Here is a 21,060-nt window from a genome sequence, read left to right as displayed (position 1 = left end):
AAGGTTCCAGTTAAATGGCAAACCTTCTAGTCAGTGTGTCCCAGAAGGAGAGACAGTAATCTGGAATAATGAGTTTCCTGTCTGTGAACGTGAGTAGAAAATAAGAATAATCAAATATGGATCTGTCTCTTTATTCTGTTTTCCTATACCATACAGTTATTAAATAAAATATGTTACCCAATTATGTACTTTAAAGAAACATTTGCTACTTTTCTGTTTAAAATGCATGGAAAAAGTATTAAATTTGTTCACTTGTTAACATATTAAGTTGTGATTTTATAAATAAAGTAATAGCCAGGCGGTGGTGGCGCACGCCTTTAATCCCAGCACTTGGGAGGCAGAGCCAGGCGGATCTCTATGAGTTCGAGGCCAGCCTGGGCTACCAAGTGAGTTCCAGGAAAGGCGCAAAGCTACACAGAGAAACCCTGTCTCAAAAAACCAAAAATAAATAAATAAATAAATAAATAAATAAATAAATAAATAAATAAATAAATAAATAAAGTAATAAAGTAATAAAGGTTCTGGAAAGCTACCTGTGACAAAACCAAGCATAATCCTTTCTAGTGTACTAAAACTCTGGTTGTGCCTCCATATGTCATTTCTTGTACTGAAGAGCTCTACCTAGGGCCAAATGGACATTACTGGAAATACATTGATGTAGATGTAACCAATGGTCTTATTAAATAAGAAACAGAGCCAATTCAGAGAAGAAAGCCAAGAGGTCAGAGCTAAGAGCCTCACCCTTCCTGATTCAGGGATCCGCTTCAGCCAAGAGAGCTCTCCGAAAAGGACCTACTTCCTGTGTGTACGTCTTTAAAGTCTTCCTGTTTTGCCTTCTCATTGGTTGTAAACCCAAACATGTGACTGCCTCGTCACTGCCTGAATGTACCGCTCTCCAGGTCCTTAAAGGCATGCGCCACCGTCGCCACGCACTTGCTATGGCTCTAATAGCTCTGACCCCCAGACATCTTTATTTATTAACATACAATTAAAATCACATTTCAGTACAAGTAAAATACCACCACATTTCCCCTTTTCTATTTTAATAAAAAGGAAAAAAAGAAAAAGATTATAACTAACAAAAGAAAAACTATATACAAAAGTACAATGATTATATACAATATATACAAGTAATAAATGTATAAACAATTTCTAGTTCATTTGTATTTGACAAATTCAGAGAAAATAATTTCATTATCTATCCTATTTTGTTAAGTCCAAAATGTATCTAATTCACTTTCTATCCTAATTAATCTTCAACCATAACTAACTAACCTTCAACTATAACTAACTAATCTTCAACTCCCTCAGAGACCCAAGAAGGAAATAATATTAGCTAACAAAAATAAAAACAGAAAGTGCATGCAAGCAACTTCCAAAAAATTTGTGAGTTGACAGAAACAGCCAGCTGCCTGGACAGTCACCTGAGGTTTCTCCACAATGCTGGGGCATCATCTTCAGCCTAAAGGCTTAGCATATCTGACAGACTCATTTGTGAAGTAGGATGTACACAAGGTCAACAGTTCAACCTCACATTGGGTGAGAGCAGTCCATGTACCAGAAACACCTGAATTCCACTAGTGTCATGTCATGATTCAGGATTTTAAATTCTGGAAATTGTTGATGGTTTTTTAATTCAGCTGTCCATTCTTCTTGGCTGTGTATATATGGCTTCATCTCAGCATCCCATTCTTCTCCACATCCCTCTGTCAAATGCCAGTTTACTATTGAGAGGCGTGAGCTTAGTTACTCTTCAAGAATAACTGTTTCAACTGCTGTTCCATTGCACATCAGAAGCCATCGGCCCACTGCCTGTTCAGTTGCCTTCAAAGAAAAGGGCACTGTACCTTTTCCGAATTGCGAAGGCCATTTCAGGGATGGTGCCATATTGTCCTGGCCTCAGAAGATGCCTTTTGATAAAGCCATAACCACACTTGTTTTGGCAAGAATCAGTAGTTTTTTGTTTCATGTCCTGTCTGTCCATTTTGTCAGCAGTTGATTCGAGGATACTTTGTTGTCCAGTGGCTAACTTTTGCCACAATGAAAGTTAACTCCATATGCAGTTTCTTCAATGCCCATATTTTCTCTGAAGTAGATTGATACTGCCAGGAGCTGACATGTCTCATAATCATAACAAAAAAGAAAAATTTTCTAAGTTATTAAAACATTTTAAATGCCATATTCTGTAGATCTCTGAAGGGTTTGAAGATGACCTGTCTAAAATATATCTGCTCAATTTTTAAAACATATCTAATATGACTACAAGTTCTATTGTAATGTCTAACTACTAACTTTCATTTCTTTATATCCTAATAGTTGGTAATAATAACATTCGAGGATCAGAAAATTGCATTGTTAAATGAACGGTATAAGTACAATTAGAAATATACATATAGCATTTTCTAACAATATCAATTCCAATATATATAACTTGTATACAATATAAAACAATCCAATCCAATGTAAAATATTTAAAACTAGTAATTGTCTTTTTCTTCTTCGTCTTTTTTTCTCTCTCTCTTTTTTTTTTAAACAAGAACCTTAAATCTAATCTCCTTTGCTTAGCCTTTTTCCTAACCCTTGACAACAACTTGTAACCAACCCCCTAAACAATGAAAATTATCCCAGACCCAAAACCCATTAAAAAGACCAAAAAACCACCTGCCCCACACCACCTCTTTGGGAATGTGGGCGTCGTATTCTTAAAATTGCTTCCTGCTGGGTATGGGCGAAGTTATCTTTATCCTGAAAGAAAAATTTTAGGTTAATTGTCAAATTCTAGGAAAGGTAACCATATCCTTCATTATCCAGTCTGTGTATAATGCCAAAGTTCAGGGTTTATCTCAAGTCCTTATTCAAGTAGTCTTTGAGACTGGATCATCTCAGCTAGTCATCTCAAAATTGCTCTGAGTACCTTGTAGTTCAAAACTGATCTGTAGATGATGTTTGTCAGCTTAGTGATATTATTATTGTCCACGTGGAATTGTTGTTGTTGTGGGGCCCCAACTTCTTCCTGGAGACTTCAGTTGATGTTAGGCCTGGCCGTGATTTCCTGCAGAAAACTGAAAAGAGACTCGAATACAAAGACATATATATGCAGCTAATTGAAGCCTTTTTCTAGAATTAATTAGTACTCTATATGACCATTCATACCTTAACAAAGTTTAAAATGTATATATAACTATGTATCTATATATATTAATCTTGTAAATTTTGATATGAAATTTATACTTTAAGAAAAGTTTTAAAGAATCAGAATAGAATCAAAGAGTTGAGATTAGTAATAGAATAGTCCCTTAATTAATTTGGCTTTTCTCCTGTCCCATAGCAGAAGATGGCTCTTTTATTCTGGCATGATACAGGGGGTTTGCATTTTCCTTTTAACAACATGCTTGAGTTTAAAGAAGGAGAGAGCCATTTTCCAACTCTAAAGTCAGCTTTAAATTTTAATTGAACTGGGGCTATTAGAAGACCAATAATGTTAAATTTTTAGAGAAAAGCAGAAACAAACCTTTAGGAAGACATAAAATTTTTTAGATAATATATACCCATACGCCGTTTCACTCTGTTTCCTGGGATAGATGATTTGTCCCTTTTCTTCAGTTGTCTCATTTGTCCAGTGTTCTTCAGATTCCTTAACCTTCATTCTCCTAAAAGACAAAAACAAAAACCTTTCCCCAAGACTAATTTTGGGGATGTTCTTTTTGGCAAGTTACTATCTGATTAAATGAAAAGAAATGTGTTACTGGTAAGTTAGTTTAATTTGGATGTTCATGCTGGTTGATGAACTATCACCTCCTCTAATTAAGAGGTTTCTCTTGTTCAAATCGAACCTTTATCAATTTTGATGGTACCCACAGCTTATCTTCTCCTGTAGAAACAAAAGCAAAACCTCCTCCCCAATGTAACACATACCCTGGTTTCCATTCTGAGGTCAGCACATCCTTAAAGTATATAGGCTGATTTAATTCTGTAGTTTTTTTCTACTATCCAATGTCTCTCTGCAGCTGTTGTTCCTTTCTCATTGGCATGAAGAAAATTCAAAGTTAATAGAGCATTATGCAGTCTATTTCTGGGGGTTTTTGTTACCGCTTTCTGTTTATTTAGCATATCCTTTAGAGTTCTGTTTGATCTTTCTACAATTGCTTGACCTGTAGGATTATCTGGTATGCCTGTAATATGCTTTATATTGTAATAAGCAAAAACTGTTTCATTTTAACAGAGACATATGATGGAGCATTATCAGTTTTGATGTGTGCAGGTATACCCATGATGGCCATAACTTCGAGCAAATGAGTGATTACAGAATCAGCTTTTTCAGAACTCAAAGCAGTTGCCCACTGAAATCCTGATTAAGTATCGATAGTGTGGTGTACATATTTCAGTTTTCCAAATTCTGCAAAGTGAAACACGTCCATCTGCCAGATTTCATTCCTTCAAGTACCTTTTGGGTTACATCCAGCTGGTAATGGCGTTTGATTGTAGAAGGAACAAGTAGGACATTTCTTTACTATTTCTTTGGCTTGTTGCTAGGTTATGGAAAAATCCTTTTTTAAACCTTTACTATTGACATGATGTTTTTTTATGAAATTCTGAGGCCTCCAGCACATTTCCTATCAATAATTTATCAATCTCATCATTGCCTTGTGCTAGAGGGCCTGGCAGACCAGTATGGGATCGAATGTGAGTTATATATAAAGGATGACTCCCTTTCCTGATTGTATCTTGTAATTGAATAAATAGTGAAGTTAATTCTGAAGCATCAGGGATAAATTCTGCAGTTTCAATATGTGATACTACTCTTTCAGCATACTGAGAGTCAGTTACTATGTTGAGAGGTTTTGAAAAATCCATTAATACCAACAGAATAGCATACAATTCTGATTTTTGAACTGAATTATAAGGACTTTGAACCACTTTACTTAAATTTTCTGATTTGTAACCTGCCTTTCCTTGTTTGTTGGCATCTGTATAAAATGTACAAACTCCAGATATGGGTTTTTCCCATACAATTCGAGGCAAGATCCAATCAGCTCTCTTTATAAGATCAATTCTATCGCTTTTGGGATATTTGCTGTTAATTTCTCCCAAAATTTACTGCAAGCTCTTTGCCAAGGTTCACTTTCTGTCCATAATTTTTCAATGTCCTCCTTAGTTAAAGGTACGACAATTTCTGCTGTGTGTATTCCTGCTAATTGACGAAGTCTCAATTTTCCTTTCCAAATCAAGTCAGAGATTTTTTCCACATAAGTTTTTAATTTTTTATTTGGTTTATTTGGTAAAAATATCCATTCTAATATAATATCTTCCCTCTGCATTAATATTCCTGTAGGAGAATGTCTAGAAGGTAAAATAACCAAAATGCAATCCAGCTTTGGATCAATACAATCCACGTGTCCTTCATGTACTTTCTTTTCTACCAAGGCCAATTCTTTCGCAGCTTCAGGTGATAATTCTCTTGGACTATTTAAGTCCTTGTCACCTTCTAAGGTTTTGAACAAATTATGCAGTTCATCATTTTTTACCCCAACAATAGTTCTTAGATGAGAAATATCTCCAAATAATCTTTGAAAGTCATTAAGAGTCTGTAGTCTATCTCTCCTAATTTGCACCTTTTGGGTTCTAATTTTTTGTAGCTCTATTTTATATGCTAAATAATTAATAGAATCTCCTCTTTGTATCTTTTCAGGAGCAATTTGTAATCCCCAGCAAGGCAAAATTTTCTTTACTTCTTCAAACATTCTTTCTAAAGTATCTCCATTTGAGTCAGCTAGTAAAATATCATCCATATAATGATAAATTATAGATTTAGGAAATTTTTTATGTATCACTTCCAATGGCTGTTGTACAAAATATTGGCACAGAGTTGGGCTATTCAACATTCCCTGTGGGAGGACCCTCCATTGAAATCTTTTAACCGGTTGAGAATTATTATAAGTAGGCACTGTGAAAGCAAATCTTTCTCTATCTTTTTCTTGTAAGGGTATTGAAAAGAAACAGTCTTTTAAATCAATAACTATGAGAGGCCATCCTTTTGGTAACAGAGTAGGCAAAGGAATTCCAGATTGTAGAGAGCCCATTGGCTGAATTACTTTGTTAATTGCTCTAAGGTCTGTTACCATTCTCCATTTACCAGATTTCTTCTTAATAACAAATACAGAAGAATTCCAAGGGCTGGTTGATTCTTCAATATGCTGAGCATTTAACTGTTCTTCTACCAGCTCTTCTAAAGCCTGGAGTCTCTCTGTTGTTAAAGGCCATTGCTGGACCCATACAGGCTTGTCTGTTAACCATTTTAAAGGTAGAGCTGTTGGTGTTTTTGGAAGATCATCAGTTGTTGTGCCCTGTTCTTGTATAATATGGATGGCTGGTGACCACTCAGAATAATGCCTTCTAATATTTCTCTCAGAAACATGTGCTAGTTTATGATTTGTTTCTGAGATTGGAGGGATGTTAATCTGAGTATTCCATTGTTGTAACAAGTCTCGACCCCACAGGTTCATAGCTATGTTAGCCACATATGGTTTTAATTTTCCTCTCTGTCCTTCTGGACCTATACATTCGAGCCATCTTGCACTCTGTTTCACCTGAGATAATGTCCCAATTCCTAACAGTTGAATGTTTACCTCCTGAAGAGGCCAAGTTGGATGCCAAAATTCTGGTGCAATTATGGTAATGTCCGCACCTGTGTCTACCAGACCAGACAACAAAACACCATTTATTTTTATCGATAATTTTGGTCTTTGTTCATTAATAGAAGTTTGCCAAAAAATTTTCTTTATGTTTTCTCCTGAATTTTCTATTCTCTCTGTTTCATCATCCTGACCAGCATGACTTATTCCAATAGGCATTTGGTTATTTAATTGCTCTGAGTAGGGGTTTCCTCTATGACTGCAGGAAAGGTTTGAACTGGATTTGCTATTGGGGCCTGCATGAGGCCCCTCTGGGAGTTTCCCGAAGACTGAGGCAAAGGATTACCCTGTCTGTCCCTTGTTGATCTACACTTGTTGGTCCAGTGTTTTCCCTTACCACACCTTCTGCATACTGCAGAAGGAAGGGGTAGTCTGTTGCCATTGTTCCTTGAAGAAACATTGTTTCTAGGAATGACCTGTTTACAGTCCCTTTTCAAATGTCCTTGCTTTCCACATCCAAAACATCTAACATTCCTCAAACCTTTTGAAATTGCTTCTCCTACCCACGTATCATCATGCTCATGAGCTTCAACATTAACCGTGTCTCTAATCCAATCTTCCAAAGGTGCAGATCTTGCCTTTAATGGCCTGATTATTGTTTTGCATGCTGCATTTGCATTCTCAAAGGCCAAAGATTCAATTATTATCTTACTAGCTTCTGAATCTGGGACCATTCTCTTTACTGCTGAAGCCAGTCTTTGTAAAAAATCTGTGAAAGATTCTTTTGGACCTTGTACAACCTTTGTAAATGACTCAGTTTTTTTTTTCCTGGTTCCTCAACTCTGTCCCATGCATTCAAGGCTGCTGTTCGACATAAAATTAGGGTTTGGACATCATATAAACATTGTGCTTGTGCTGAAGTATATTGACCTTCTCCAATAAGCTGATCCTGGCAGACTTGTATTCCTTTATCCCTCCACTGTTTTTCTATGTTTTTAGCTTCGTCCTTGAACCAAGTTAGCCACTGAAGCCTTTGACTGGGTTCAAGAACAGCTTGTGCCAGCTCCCGCCAATCCTGTGGTACAATCCTATTATATGTTGACCAAGAGTTTAACATTTGCTTTACATATGGGGAATGCATGCCATAAGATACTATTGCCTCCTTAAACCTTCGTAAATCTAACATTTCAATTGGAGCCCAAATATTTTGTGTAGTCATTTGATCAGGCAACTGCTGTACGGTTACTGGACAAACTAAGGGTGACTGTGTGAAAACAGGCTTTCTTTCTGTAACCCTATGATCCAATCTTGAAGCAACTTCACTGTTAGTTTCTTCTGTCTGAGTTTTTACAGGTTTATCAAGTTTTTCTAAAGCTGTCACCCTGGCACTTAAATTGACTATCTTTTTAAATAGTAAAATGAGAATAAGCGTAGTAATAAAATGCATAATTCGGTCAACATTAATCTTCTCATATAGCTGTTCCATTGTCAGACTGTCTAAAATTACAAACAAATCCCAATTTTCTTCCAATGAACACAGAAAACCCATTTTTTTTAAATGTGGAAAAAATTTCTCTTTTAAATAGTTTCCTTTAAAATATTCGATATGTTAAGTGACTTACCAACTCCTCGTAGAACAGTACAAATCTGAGGGAATTTCAAAACAGCCACCTAGTGTCCAAGGTGTGAATCCAAAGAGAGAGAGAGAGAGAGAGAGAGAGAGAGAGAGAGAGAGAGAGAACACCAAGAACCGTAGCCGCAAGTTCTGCCTAAGAGCTTGAATCCAGCCACGTGTTACTGCTTGAGCCTAGTCAAGCCTTGGCTCTGGCTACCTTAAGCTCCAACCATGTGCGTTGGCTTTACAGGCAGGGGCCCTGTTCGGCAGGGCAGGCCTGAATTGTTTGTAGCACCAGCTTTAAGCAAGTAGCTCAAAGTTAGTCTGGCCTGAGGCCAAGCCAACCTGGGCCCGGGCTAGGGAGCCGGCCTCCCTGGCGGGAAACGGGACCTGCCAGCCGCCCTGGCAGGAAACCGGACCTGCTGCCAAGCCAAGTTAAGCAGTTTTTAATGGATTCTTGTCACGTTGGGCGCCAAATGTAGATGTAACCAACGGTCTTATTAAATAAGAAACACAGAGCCAATTCAGAGAAGAAAGCCAAGAGGTCAGAGCTAAGAGCCTCACCCTTCCTGATTCAGGGATCCTCTTCAGCCAAGAGAGCTCTCCGAAAAGGACCTACTTCCTGTGTGTACATCTTTAAAGTCTTCCTGTTTTGCCTTCTCATTGGTTGTAAACCCAAACATGTGACTGCCTCGTCACTGCCTGAATGTACCGCCCTCCAGGTCCTTAAAGGCGTGTGCCACCGTCGCCACGCACTTGCTATGGCTCTAATAGCTCTGACCCCCAGACAACTTTATTTATTAACATACAATTAAAATCACATTTCAGTACAAGTAAAATACCACCACACATTGACAACTAAAGATATGTATATGTCATAGTAACTGTTAACAACTAATATCCTTCATGGGACCAGGATATATAAAGAATATGAAATCAATATTCAAATGGTTTTCTCAAAGGAATCTGGCATTAAGGGGTCACAAATGACTTGTAATGAGCTGCAGTGGCTTTGGTAACAGTATCAAATGTGGCTATGCTACCCGCAACCTGGCTTTGTGTTTTAAACAGGCACTCAGTGACTAGTGAGTTTTGGATACTGGACATGCCTATTTCACATGCTTTTGTCTCACTATATTTTTATCATACCTTATATAGCCTGAACTATAGACTGGGAAACTGAGGCTAGGGGAGGGTACACAACTTGCCTAATGTCATACAGCTATTGAACAACAGAGAGGATTTGAAACCAAGACTATTGAGCCCAAATCAGTCCACGTTGACTCCCTACATGCAATTAGCATGTCATTAACATATTTTAAGTTTGCCTTTTTATTTATTAAAAGTGTTTAGAGTAAAAGATTATAAAAATAATCCCTGAAAGTACAGATTAGATAGATTTGGAGGCCAATTCTATTTCCTTGTTGTCTGATTAAGGTGATTTATATTGATTTCTTTGACAAGGATCAAGAAAGAGGTAAGAACTTACACATTTGGAAATGAACAAACTATAAGTAAAATCATAACAAAGCATTCAATTTCTAAGTATATTTCTGGGAAAGTGATTTGATCTATACTTGGAACTTTTATTTATTTAGTTTTAAATGATCAATATGCTGACCTGGTCTCTTTTCTACTTTTCAGAGATTTCTTGTGACCATCCTCCTAAAGTCGAAAATGCTCGGAAACCCCATTATACTATTCCCATACCCCTTCAAACTGTTGTGCTGTACACTTGTTTACCTGGCTTCCGTCTCATTGGAGAAAAGACTATTTTTTGTATAAGTAAAGATCAAGCGAATGGCACTTGGGATAAAGCTCCTCCTGTATGTGAAAAACAGAATACAATCTCTGAATGCTCAGAGCCCAGAGTACCAGGAGGATTCAAAGATAGAAGATCTAGACCACCATTCAAACATGGTAATTCTGTGACATTTACTTGTAAAGCCAACTTCACCATGAAAGGAAGCAAAACAGTCTGGTGCCAAGCAAATCAAACGTGGGGACCAACACCACTACCAATCTGTGAGAGCGGTAAGTGTGGAAATAAAACCTAGTCAAGGGCCTTGGGGTCTTCCAGCTTGTGAGAGCATTGAGGATGGAAGCAAAGCTCCATCAAGAGCTGGGACCTGCCAACCTATGAGAGTGCTGAGTACGGAAGTAGAACTCCACTAAAGACTATGATCTTCCATTTATGGGAAAATCATTTGCTGCATGCTCCCAAAGGAAGAATTGTCTAAGTATTGTCCCTGGAGCTTTGGGAACCCATTCCCCATGCTGGGTTGCCTATGCAAACATGTTCACAAGTGATCTACTCTTTACTCAAACCACTACCTGGGCTGTAGCGTTTCAAATCAACTAACTTTAAAAATAGAGACTACTGTGAAAGTTTTACTTTCTTTCATCTGGTTTATATTGCTAATAAATCTAAATCCAAAGTTTAATTCTGTAAGTAAGAAATTGTCAGTATTTGACAAAATTACTGTAAAAAATTTTAATAAAGAACAATATTAATAAATTCTAAATAGATTATAGAACTTAGGAAGTGATATATTGTTTATAAATATGATTCACTCTGGCCTGGGAGCACAGAGTTGCAATCTCAGCTTCACAAGAGGCTGAAGTAAGAGATTCCAAGCTCAAGGGCTGCCTGGGCCACATTGTGATTTTAAAGCCAGCCTGGGCAACTTAGCCAGATCTTGTCTCAAAATAAAAAGTAACAAAAGGGATTATGAATGTAACTCAGTGACAGAGTGCTTTCCTAGTTCAATCCCAAGTACCACAAATTATATTTATTTCACTTATATATCAGTAGGTTGATTAACCAGTAATCTCAAAATGGGATTTGACTTTCTGTACCCTGCCATCTTCCTTCCTCTCTCTGCCCAGTTCTATCACTTCCTGTCTGTCTGTATAGACCTCCAGACCTCTATGGTTAACTAGTGCTGGGATTAAAGGGGTATGCTACCACTGCCTGACCTCTATGTTTTATATAGTGGCTGGGTTTGTCCTCTGATCCCCAGATAAGCTTTATTGGGGTACACAAATAAAATATCACCACATTTCCCCTTTGTTTAAAATAAAAAAGTTATAACTAATATAAGAAAAACTATATACAATAAGTACAATGACTATATACAATATATACAGGCAATAAATACATCAACAATGTCTAGTCCATTTGCATTTAACATATTCAGAGAGAGAGTATTCCATTATCTATCCTATTTTTGTGAATCTAAAGGATTGTATCTAATTTACCTTCTATCCTAATTTTCATTACCAAACTATCTTTTGATGTCTTTCAAATTTATGCACTTTACACCTCTTTAGTGAGTGTCTTTTCTGAAATTGTTAACAAGGAAAACTATAAATATCTAATCTTCAACTCCCTCAGAGACTCGAGAAATAAATCATATTACATAGTTAAACAGGAATTGCAAACAAGCGACCTCCAAAAAATATGAGTTATGACAGAAACAGCTAGCTGGCTGGACAGTCATCCAAGATTCCTCTGTAACATTGGGGCATCCATCTTCAGCCCACAGGCTTAGTATATCTGACAGACCCCCCTGCGAAGCAGGATTGCTAAAGAGCTTTCCTACCTTGTCTTGGCAAGAATCATCAGTCTTTTCTTTTGTGTCCTGCTTGTTCATTTTGGACAGCATACTGTCAACAGTCAATGCAAGGGCATTTTCTTGCCCAGTGGCTAACTTTTGCCACAAATAAAATAAACTCCATATGGAGTTTCTTCAATGCCCATCATCTTCTCTGAAGTAGATTGGTGCTGCCAGAAGCAGACATGTCTCATTGTCATAAAAAAAGAAAAAATCTGTTATTAAAACATCTTAAATGCCATATTCTGCAGATCTCTGAAGTGTTTGAAGATGACTTGTCTATCTAAAATATATTTCTGCTTGACCTTGAAAACATACCTAATATGACTACAAGTTTGATTGTAATAACTAACTACTAACCTGCATTTCTTTATTAGCCTAATTAGTTGGTAATAATAACTTTCAAGGACTAGCAAATTGTATTACATTGTTAAATGAACTGTATAGGTGCAATGCCATGAACAAGATTAGAAATATATGTACAGTATTTTCTAACAAAATCAATCTCAAATTTGTATGAATATATGTAATTTGTATACAATATACAAAAATCCAATCATATGTAAAATATTTAAAATTAGTTAGTGCCTTCGAAATGTAGATTCAATAATCTACCTTTTTATCTATATCGTATCTATATATCCTCTTTTTTCTTTCAGAGTAGATTCAATAATCTACCTCTTATCTATATACCCTTTTTTATTTTTTTAAACAAGAATCTTAAATCTAATCTTCTTTGTTTAGCATTTTTTTCTGACCATTAACAATAACAACTTGTAACCAACCATCCTAAACAATGACAATTATTCAAAACCCATTGAAAGACTAAAAATCACCCACTCCACTTCTTGGGAATGTGGGCATTGTGTTCTTAAAATTACTTCCTGCTGTCTGGGGGCAAAGGTGCCTTTAGGGGACCCTGAAAAGAAAAATTTTGGGTTAATTGTCAAGTCCTGGGAGAGGTAGCTGTATCATTTGTTGTCCAATCTCTGCATAATGTGAAAATGAAGGGCTTGTCTCAAGTCCTTGCTTGAGAAGTCTGTGAGGCTGAATCATCTCAGCTAGTCATCTCAAAATTGTCCTGAGCAGTTAGTAGTCCAAAGTCAATCTTCGGGTAGGGTTTATTATCTTAGTAGTATTATCATCATCCTAATGGAATTGTTGTTGTGGGGCCCCATCATCTTTTTGGAGACTTCAAAGTCGCTGTTAGGCATGGTCATGGTTCCCTGCAGAAAACTAATAGAAACTCAAACCAGAAATCATGTACAGGAAGCTAGATGAAGCCTTTTTTCTAGGATTAGTTAGTACTCTATATGACCACTAATATCATGACAAAAGTTGAAATATATATATGTATATATATATATAATCTTATAAATTTTGATATAAAATTCATACCTTAAGAAATGTTTTAAAGAGTCAAAATAAAACCAAAGAATTATGAGATTAGTGGCAATAGAATAGTCCCTTAATTTTGGTTTTTCTTCATCCCATAACACATGGCTCTTCCAATATGATACAGAGATTTTTGGATTGTCTTTTTAACAAGCATGCTTGGGTTTAGAGAAGGAGAGAGCCATGCTCCAACTTCAAAGACAGCTTTAATTTTTAATTGAACTGGGACTACACAAAGACTGTGTTATGAGTTTGTAGTAAACAGCAGAAACAAACATTTAGGAAGACTTAGGAAATTTTATATGTGATATACCAATAGGTCAATTTACTCTTTTACTTGGGACATTTTTTTCTGGATGATCTGTCCTTTTTCTTCAGATGTCTCATTTGTTCAGTGTTCTTCAGATCCCTTAGCCTTCATTCTCCTGAAAGAGTAAAACAAAATCCATCCCCCAATCCTAACTTTGGGGAGGTTCCCTTTTGGCAAGTTATATATGATTAAATGAAAAGCATTTGCTAGTGGTATAAGTTAGTTTAATTTGAATGGTCATGCTGGTTGATGAACTATCACCTCTTCTAATTAAGAGGTCTCTCTTGTTCAGATCTAACCTTTATCAATTTTGATGGTATCATAACTTTTCCTCTCCTGTAGAAACAAAAGCAAAAACCTCATCCCCAACACAATACATATCCTGGTTTCTATGCTGAGGTCAGCACATCTTTAAAGTATATAGGCTGATTTAATTCAGTAGTTTTTCTCTATTATCCAATGTCTCTCTGCAGCTGTTGTTCCTTTCTCATTAGCATTGGGAAAATTCAAAGTTAGTAGAGCATTATAGAATCTATTTCTGGGAGTTTTTGTCACTGCTTTCTGTTTATTTAGCATATCCTTTAGAGTTCAATTTGATCTTTCTATGACTACTTGACCTGTAGAATTATGTGGTATACCTATAATATGCTTTATATTGTAATAAGCAAAAAATTGTTTCATTTTTAACAGAGACATATGCTGGAACATTGTCAGTTTTAATTTGTACAGGTATACCTATGATGGTCATAACTTCTAGTAAATGCGTGATTACAGAATCAGCCTTTTCAGAACTCAGAGCATTTGCCCATTGAAATCCTGAATAAGTATCAATGGTGTGGTGTACATATTTCAATTTTCCAAATTCTACAAAATGAAACACATCCATCTGCCAGATTTCATTCCTCTGAGTACCCTTTGGGTTACATCCTGCTGGTAGTGGAGTTTGATTGTAAAAAGAACAAATAGAACATTTTCTTGTCTTGTTGCCAGGTTATGGAAAAATCCTTTTTTGTTTTTTATGAAATTCTGAGGCCTCCAGCACATTTCCTATCAATAGTTTATCTATCTCATCATTACCTTGTGCTAGAGGGCCTGGTAGACCCATGGGATCAGATGTGAGTAATATATAAGAGATGACTCCTATTCCTGATTTCTTGTAACTGAATAAATAACAAAGTTAATTGACTGATCAGGGGTAAATTCTGCAGTCTCAATATGTAAGACCACTCTTTCAGCATACTGAGAGTCTGTAACTATGTTGAGAGGCTCTGAAAAATCCATTAATACCATCAGAATAGCATATAATTCCAATTTTTGAACCAAATTATAAGGACTTTGAACCATTTTACTTACATTTTCTGATTTGTGACCTGCCTTTCCTTGTTTGTTTGCACCTGTACAAAATGTTTGAACTCCAGATATGCATCTTTCCCATACAATTCGAGGCAGGATCTAGTTAGCTCTCTTTGTAATTTTAATTCTATTGTTTTTGGGACATTTGCTGTTAATCTCTCCCAAAAAAATTACTGCAAGCTCTTTACACCGCCCTGAATCAGAATTGCACCTGCCTTGTTAGCATGCATTGAGGTGGGCATTTCTGATAGCAACTTCTCTTGGGGCTTGTGTTTTTTCTTAGCCAGTCAGTGAAAAACAAAAGCATTTGCAACAGAGCTTTTCCATAGTTCCTTCAGAGAGATTTTCTCCCACTGATAGATCTTTATCTCATTTTGCTTATCCCCCACCCCCACCCCCACCCCAGATGCAGAGCTTTAGATATTTCAGGCTCTGCTCTGTTCCTCTGCTAGCTGCCTCTGGAGGTAAGGGCTTCCCCACACACACACACAAATGTGTCTCAAACTTAGCAGCTTTCATTTTCTGGGGAGGAATTTGTCCCTTCTCCATTTCTTCTTCAGAGTCTTTCTCCCCCACAGTTCCCAGTTTGGTCTCAGTTTATTCCCTCTGCCCCAGAAATATTTCCGACACTATAGTGGCAGCTTTCCCTGCTACTGAAGGTAGGGGCTTTAGTTCGTCTCTATTTTCAGGATCTGTGTGGTTTGTGTACAGATTGAAAATGAAGCTTCTGCTTTTTCTGACAAGGGAGGTTTTTGCCATCTCTAAGCTGTCATTAGGACAGGTGTACTTCCCTCATCAGGCCTTTCACCTGACCCAGTCCCCTAATTGGTTGTGTTTGTTCCTTCTGTGTTCAGACAGAGCTATCGCCTGAGGCAATCACCCCTTAGGGCTACACTCCCGCCTCTCACCAGAGTCAGTTGAAACAAAGTTGTTTTGTTTTGTTTTGTTTTGTTTTGTTTTGTTTTTTTCAGAAAGATGCTTTCTCTGATAGAAAAAATACCTTTACTCCTGGATAGTTCTCCGTTCTGCCCTGGCTGGGCTCTTTCCCCAGACAGTGTTCCTGACTTGGCAGCCCAATTGCATCAGACACAGTTCAGCTTTATTGCTTTCACAGAAAGGTCCTTTCTCTGATAGGAAAACTTTTCTCAGATTTCTTTTTTGCAGCTGTGGACACTGCATAGCCCCACTTAACAACCCAGGACTTGCAGGAAAGTGGGCAACTGTGCCCTTCCTGCTGGCTTTAGCTTTGCTTGTTCATTAGCAGTTTTCCCCGAGTCCTGCACCTTCCTGCCTCAGCTGTGCTCTCCAGAAAGTTGTTCACAACTGCAGGAACCCTAGTATCCCTGAAATGCACTCCAACTCGGAGACGATGGCCAGTCGCCTCTGGGATGTTAGTCCATTGGTTAGAAGTGAGGACTTCAAGGGATCTTTGAGCTGGGGCAATTAGGAGCACCCTTTCATTCAACAAGTGCTCACTCAGAAACAAAACCCTTGATGCCTCAGCTCAGCTGTAACTGAAAGGCTTGGCTTTTTTGCTTTTCCCAGTGAACAGTTTCCTACCCTATTGGGCTCTTTATGGCTCTTCACCTACACTTTCCCAAGCGTTTCCCTCAGGGTACTCTGACCCACTGTCTTTTAATAGCTTAAAGAAACAGAGCTTAGAGGTTTTTAGGAACTCCATCCCTGCCTCCTGCATTGCAGGGAGAATTTTTAAAGCTTGAAAGAAAGAACTTAGAGAGGTTTAGCTGTCTTAAGAGGTTTGTTGTTTTCTCTTAAAGCTAATCACAGGTGATTCCCATACTAATCTTTTCAGGTGATTCTAATTTTTGTCCTTCTGAGAGAGAAAGTTAAAGGCTTTAGTTTTTAAGCTTTCTAAGAGAGCTTTTGGTTTGAGAGAGAAAGATTAAGGCTTTTTAGAGATTTTTTTTCCCAAACTTTCCAAGTTTTTTAGTTTAAGAGAAAGATTTTTTTCTGAAGAGAAAGACCAACTTTTCCCAAAACTTCTGAACTTTAAATTTTTTGGCTTCTTACATTTGCATTTTTGCTTCAGGGGGAAATCACTTTCTCCTGCCACTTGGACTTAGCATTTCAACTGTCCCTAGGCCAAAAAGCTTCCATAGGAATCTTTTCTTTGCCGGATAAGCTCAAAGAAAGTGTTTCCCCCAGTTTACATATAAAGCCCCCAAAGTTAGAAAATTGAAGAGTTTTTCTATGTAGTTGACTTATCTTAAATTTTTTCTGCACTATCTTACACTTCTAAGTTTTTCCTACACTGTATTACTGCACTATACCTTATACTTATTTTTCACAGATAGAAATTGAGAAAGAGATAGAAGATAGAAATCTTGATAGAGGAGATTTTTGCAATGCAACATCAGACATCCAGTCCATTTTTCCTTTTCTCTCAAGGATAAAACCCCCTGCCATATATATTCCATTACAACACCAGATATGTCCCTTTTTTTTCCACTGGCAAAGATTAACTCGCACTTTCGCCAAAACTCTGTAATAAAACTAAACATTGCTATTATTTTCTTTTGTCTTTAGTCCCTATTACTTTGTCTTTAGTCCCTGTTCATTTGTCTTTAGCCCCCCCCCCTTTTTTTTCTTTAGTCCCTGCTCATGGTGCCATTCTGTGGGGCATTTACCCACCACCAACCCTACAGTTGCCCAGAGTTTTCTTGAGTGCAAGCAGTGGGAAATATTAGATAGAAGGATTTAGATTGTGGAAATTAACAGATAGAAAATACAGGATAGCCTGGAGAGGGCCTGAAACCTATTCCAATGGTCCCTGACTGTCTCTGCTCTAAGGTATTTATAGAAACACCAAGGAGTAGAATAGAATCTCCTCTTTGTATCTTTTTAGGAGCAATTTGTAATCCCCAAAAAGGCAACATTTTCTTTACTTCTTCAAACATTCTTTCTAAGGTACCTGCATTTGAATTGGCTAGTAAAATACCATCCATTTTTTTATTTTAAACAAAAAAGGGGAAGTGTGGTGATATTTTATTTGTGCACCCCAATAAAGCTTATCTGGGGATCAAAGGAAAAAAACAGCCACTATATTAAACATAGAGGTCAGGCAGTGGTAGCACACACCTTTAATCCCAGCACTAATTAACCATAGAGATCTATACAGACAGATAGGAAGTGATAGAGTTGGGCAGAAAGAGGAAGTGATGTAGCTGGGCAGAGAGAGGAAGGAAGATGGCAGGGCACTGACAGGTCTATAGGTGTGAGTATACAGGAAGTAGATCGCTCTTTGCCTGAGGATTTCCTAGAGGTAAGATGTGGCTGGCTTGCTCTCTGATCTTTCAGGTTTCACCCCAATACCTGCCTCAGGTTTTTTTTAGTAAGACCTTTTAAGATTCGTGTTACATATACATATTCAAATGAAAAAACATCAAATATATATATTGTGCCATGGAATAAAAAGAAATTAGCATGTTATGTGTTATACATAATGTACATATTTATATACATGTTATATATTATATACCAATAAACTGTATTAGTAATGTCTATTAGGATAATCCTCTGAATGATAGGCTTAAAGATGAATAAAACTGAACCTTTCTAGCAACTGAAATTTCTCTCAAGGTAAAAGTAATTCATATAATATAATTAAAGATGAAAATAACACAATAAAGCTGGGTGTGGTGGTACATACTTTTAACTACACTTGGGAGGCAGAGGCAGATGGATCCTGTGTGTTCAAAAGTATCTTGATTTATGTAGAGAGTTCCAGGCCTACCAGGGTTTCATATTGAGACCATGTCCTCCCAAAAATTGTAATAGTTTTTGCATAAAAAGGAACAACTAAGCCATATCTGGTTGGGAATAAATTGAAAGTTAATGATGACTGGTTACCACAGACTGCATGCTATTTATTTAGATCTGTGTCCTAAGCTGGCATCTAGATTCATAAGGATATATCATCTGATGGCTTTTTCCCCTATGTGTATGTATAAAGATTTCCCTTTAGAGTGCCCATCACTTCCCATGATCCACAACGGACACCACACAGGACAGCATGTTGGCCAGTTTGTTGCAGGGTTGTCTGTGACATACAGTTGTGATCCTGGTTATTTGCTTATTGGACAAAAGACAATTAAGTGCTTATCTTCAGGAGATTGGGATGGTGTCATCCCCACATGCAAAGGTACCTTAAATTTACTATCTACTGGGGCTGGCCTGATATTTTCCACAATTTATTTCTTATTCTTGTCATTTTTTTCCTAGAGGCCAAGTGTGAACCTCCAGGACAGTTTCTCAATGGGCAGATAAAAGAGCCTCTGAGTCTTCGGGTTGGCAAAACTGTGTACTATTCCTGTAATGAAGGGTGAGTGTCAGGAGGGTCTTTAAAATTTAAAGCACTTGGATTATATGTGCCTGCTGTGAACTATAAAGCCTATAGAGGGAAGAACATTGATGATTCTGGATGTTATTCAGGAATTATCTGGAATGAGGTAGTGAAAGGGAATACTAATAAAAGAGTAGCTGTAGAGATTAAGTGGACTTCTAGATTTGAAGTCAAGCTTACTCGTTTTTCCAGCACAAACTGCTTAATAGTACTAAATTCCAACCCCGGTCTCCAGGTACCGATTACAAGGACAACCTTCTAGTCAGTGTGTAATTGTTGAACAGAAAGCCATTTGGACCAAGAAGCCAGTATGTAAAGGTAGGTAAGATAATGGTGGTTTGTAAGGAAATACAGGGGTCCACACACGCTGCATCCTTGGCTTTCCTATAAGTATGTCCTTTTTCCTATAAGCATACATTTGTGTGTGTGTGTGTGTGTGTGTGTGTGTGTGTGTGAGAGAGAGAGAGAGAGAGAGAGAGAGAGAGAGAGAGAGAGAGAGATCACAGCAAAAACCAAAAAACAAACTAGAAATCTTATGAGTCTGGTCTGCACTGCAACGTCCTTCAATTGCCTTTTTACACTATTTCCTTAAGTCAAATGAAGCAAGCAGCTTTCTTTTTCTCAAAGACACAGGCTCTTGGTGAGGGAATTTGAGCTATGTACATAAAGAAGATTGTGTATTTGGTAACTAGAACTAATAAATCATCAAAGGAGACATACTCAAAAATAAAGTTTTAAAATCACATTTGTAATAATATTGCATTAGCTGACTGAATGACTAATTGTAGATTCAGAAATCACTGTCCTTTACCTTTTCTAGAAATTCTCTGTCCACCACCTCCACCTGTTCTTAATGGAAGACATACAGGCAGCTTTTCAGCAAATGTACCATATGGAAGCACAGTTACCTACACCTGTGACCCAAGCCCAGAGAAAGGAGTGAACTTCATTCTTGTTGGAGAGAAGACTATCAATTGTACCAGCAACAGTAATAAGAGTGGGATCTGGAGTGGCCCTGCTCCACATTGTGAACTTTCGACTTCTGAAGTTCAATGTCTGCAACCCCAGATAGACAGAGGGCAAATGTCTATTTTGAAAGATAGATATTCCTATAATGACACTGTGACATTGTCTTGTGAATCTGACTTCAACTTGAAGGGCAGCAGCAGAATTCGATGCAATGCTCATGGCACATGGGAGCCATCGGTACCAGTGTGTGAAAAGGGTGGGTGCTTAATAATCAGAAGATGAATCATTTCAAAAATTTAGAGGAAGGGCCTATGGACTTTACACAGGGCCCTTTGTAGTACCTATACCTACAGTCATATGATAGTGGATATAAATTATAAAGAAGGCTTTCTTAGCACTCCTTCAACCACTATGGAAAATACACTAGAGTTTCTAAGTTGTCCATTTCTTTAGGAAATATGAGAGCAAAAATACTTGTTTGTCTTAACAGTGATTTTTTAAAGGAAAGTCACCAAAGCTTTCACATGGGGGTATATTAAAATCTTCCATAAAGTCTTCTAAGATAATTCCTTCAGAAGGGAAAAGCTGGTGTAATGGCACATGCCAAAAAATGCTGTAACTGAGGAGAATGATATAAGAAGGTTGTGTATTTGGGGTACATAGTAAAATCCTATCTTTAAAAAAAAGTAAAAGGAAGAAAAAGAGAGAGTGAGGATGAGGGACAGGAGGTGAGTTATAGCAAGCAGAAGCCAAATAGATCAGTGGCAGCCTGAGTACAGAAAAGAAAATATGATTGAGAAACGATA

The 21,060-nt window shown here is 37.4% G+C and overlaps 1 protein-coding gene across 1 annotated transcript in view; it reads left to right on the top strand.

The window, feature by feature from the left end:
* The window catches only part of LOC128110188 (complement receptor type 2-like), a 44,581-nt gene that overhangs the window by 11,165 nt on the left and 12,356 nt on the right, over positions 1-21,060 (top strand). The window contains exons 8-13 of the mRNA XM_052738098.1: positions 4-89; positions 9,892-10,281; positions 18,896-19,084; positions 19,165-19,264; positions 19,521-19,603; positions 20,106-20,510. Coding sequence (XP_052594058.1) covers positions 4-89; positions 9,892-10,281; positions 18,896-19,084; positions 19,165-19,264; positions 19,521-19,603; positions 20,106-20,510 — 1,253 coding nt within the window. The remainder of the gene's footprint in view (positions 1-3; positions 90-9,891; positions 10,282-18,895; positions 19,085-19,164; positions 19,265-19,520; positions 19,604-20,105; positions 20,511-21,060) is intronic.

This window comes from Peromyscus californicus, unplaced genomic scaffold (genome assembly GCF_007827085.1).
Source record: "Peromyscus californicus insignis strain IS unplaced genomic scaffold, ASM782708v3 Scaffold_14__1_contigs__length_90479793_seg_2, whole genome shotgun sequence".
In the NCBI taxonomy this organism is placed as follows: Eukaryota; Metazoa; Chordata; class Mammalia; order Rodentia; family Cricetidae; genus Peromyscus; species Peromyscus californicus.
The sequence above is the reverse complement of the archived record's forward strand: the minus strand, read 5'-3'. Positions and strand labels throughout refer to the sequence as shown.